The sequence below is a fragment of the Vulpes vulpes genome, chromosome 15 (assembly GCF_048418805.1).
Source record: "Vulpes vulpes isolate BD-2025 chromosome 15, VulVul3, whole genome shotgun sequence".
Classification (NCBI taxonomy): Eukaryota; Metazoa; Chordata; class Mammalia; order Carnivora; family Canidae; genus Vulpes; species Vulpes vulpes.
Genome location: NC_132794.1, coordinates 5,972,850 through 5,975,041, shown reverse-complemented (window position 1 = coordinate 5,975,041; position 2,192 = coordinate 5,972,850). Strand labels below are relative to the sequence as shown.

Genomic DNA, 2,192 nt, shown 5'->3' with positions numbered 1-2,192 from the left:
TTACCTTCATATTTTCTCTTGGAATCCTCTTGTTTTGGAAGTTTGCTGATAGAGCGAGGAATCGCATGGGTTATTTCAGTCAATTTTTCTTTATGACCAATGTTTCTGGTTGTCTTCTTCCCCTATAATTTAGAAAAGCAGCAAAAACACATTTTGGGGGGGGGGGCACAGATCATTTTAAGTTGTATTTTATTCAACAAGTACAAATAGTTGTGTAGGATAAGAGACTGTTTATACCCTATTTTCACAAGGATACGTTCAGACACTGAATTCAGATCTGTTGTACCTTAGCCGTCAAAGATGGAGCATCTTCTGATTTTTGGGTTTCCTGGTGTTTCATACTTGTCAATGGAAAACTTCTCTCTGCTTGTACAGATTTTGTTGAAGAAACTGCAGGACAGGCACATTATATGTGAGAAACATATTTTACATGTGGAAGCAACATTGATTTTAGATATAAATTAACACAAGTTTCTGGTGTAAAACAAAGTGTATTAGGCATTTAAAACTTGTTTTTTCAATATATGTATAACGTTTGCCAGTTTCCCTCTTCCCTCTACCATTTTGCCTGTTTTGTCTTGTTTTGGGCAACAGAGGTCATGGGTATCACAGTGTTAGGCTCCAAAGCAAGGAGGCCTGAGGCTAGGTCTGCGTTGCTGATGGAGGACACGTGGTAGTGAGGCAGGGAGCCGCGGCTGAGCCACGGAGACCTCCTGTGCCCACACGCTTGGTTACCAGCAGCTAGATGGATTGCCCACGCCGGAGCCTGCCACTAAGGCTACGCTTTCCTCAAAGCGATAACCCATTCAAATGACCCCATGGTTGGGACGATCATCTCTGCAGGCTGTTATTCTGGATAACAAAGCAGAAGCAAACAAAGGCAAAGAGAGATGAGGTTGTTGCTGCTTAGTGGCTTTTTTTTTTTTTTTTTTTAAACCAAAACAGGGTGGGTGTTCCTGTTGTACCTCTTGTGAGCAAAGCCTTGTGCTGGCAGATCTTGGGGGCGGGGTGGGGGTCGAGGGAATAAGTACATCTTGTCTTGAAGGAAAAATACTACTGGGCAATGAAAAGGTACAAACCAGTGATGGGCTGCAGCTGTGTGGGCGTATCTCAAAAGCATTAGGCTGAACAAAAGCAGCCAGACACGGGCAGCCCGGGTGGCTCAGCGGTTTAGCGCCGCCTGCAGCCCGGGGGGTGATCCCGGAGTCCCAGGATCCAGTCCCATGTCAGGCTCCCTGCATGGAGCATGCTTCTGTCTGGGTCTCTGCCTCTCTCTCTCTGTGTGTCTCTATAAATAAAATTAAAAAAAAAAAAAAAAAAAAAAAGCAGCCAGACACAGAGCACCTGCTGTAGGACTCCACCACCAGGAAATTCTAGAACAGGCAAAGAGGCAAAGGAAGCTGCTCTGACCAGGGAAATCAGTGGTTGCCTCAGTCCAGGGACAGGGACTCCTGATGGCAGGGGGTCGTGCAGGGTCCTCCTGAGGGGAGGTTCTGTGCTGACCGGGGTGCTGGTCCCATGCCTTTCAGCATTTGTCAAAACCTGCTGAAATACGCACTTAAAATGGGTGCAATATGAGGTGGATTGTGCCTAAGTTATGATGATTTTAAAAACCCACACACTGGGGCCCCTGGGGGGCTCAGCGGTTGAACCGTCTGCCTTTGGCTCAGGGCGTGACCCTGGGTCCTGGGATCTGAGTCCCGCATCGGGCTCTCCGCAGGGAGTCTGCTTCTCTCTCTGCCTGTGTCTCTCATGAATAATAATAAAAAGAAGCTCACACACTGACTAACATGTACTTGGAAAGTGCAACATCTGGCAGGCATTTGGCTCCCCGCTGGAAAGTGGGGCTCTCCCTCAGGGGCTGCGAGCACCGCACCGGAGACCATCTCTATTCCCTCCTACTGTTTCCTCCATATCACACAGCTCATTATTCTTCGAGATTCGCAAAGTATTTTAAAGCCTAGTAAAACGATTTTTAAAAATACCCATCATTTGCATGACATAAAGTGGACGAACAGGACTACAGACTTAAAAATAGATTTTGAGCAAAAAGTAATTAAAGCATACCTTTTGGATAATCTTTGTCATGTAAATTTTTAAGTATCCGACTAGTATAGATATTTCTAATTTCGAGCTCTCGGTCCTTTTCCTAAAGAGAACAATACCATTTTTTAAAATGAATGTCTGCTCTT

At 45.5% G+C, this 2,192-nt stretch overlaps 1 protein-coding gene across 3 annotated transcripts in view; it reads right to left on the bottom strand.

Annotated features, from left to right (window-relative positions):
• LCA5L (lebercilin LCA5 like) overlaps positions 1–2,192 on the bottom strand; it is a 280,078-nt gene that overhangs the window by 3,881 nt on the left and 274,005 nt on the right. For all 3 annotated transcript variants that reach the window (XM_072740540.1, XM_072740539.1, XM_072740541.1), the window contains 3 exons: positions 2,068–2,149; positions 287–390; positions 5–122 (listed from right to left, as the gene is read on the bottom strand). In XM_072740540.1, coding sequence (XP_072596641.1) covers positions 5–122; positions 287–390; positions 2,068–2,149 — 304 coding nt within the window. The remainder of the gene's footprint in view (positions 1–4; positions 123–286; positions 391–2,067; positions 2,150–2,192) is intronic.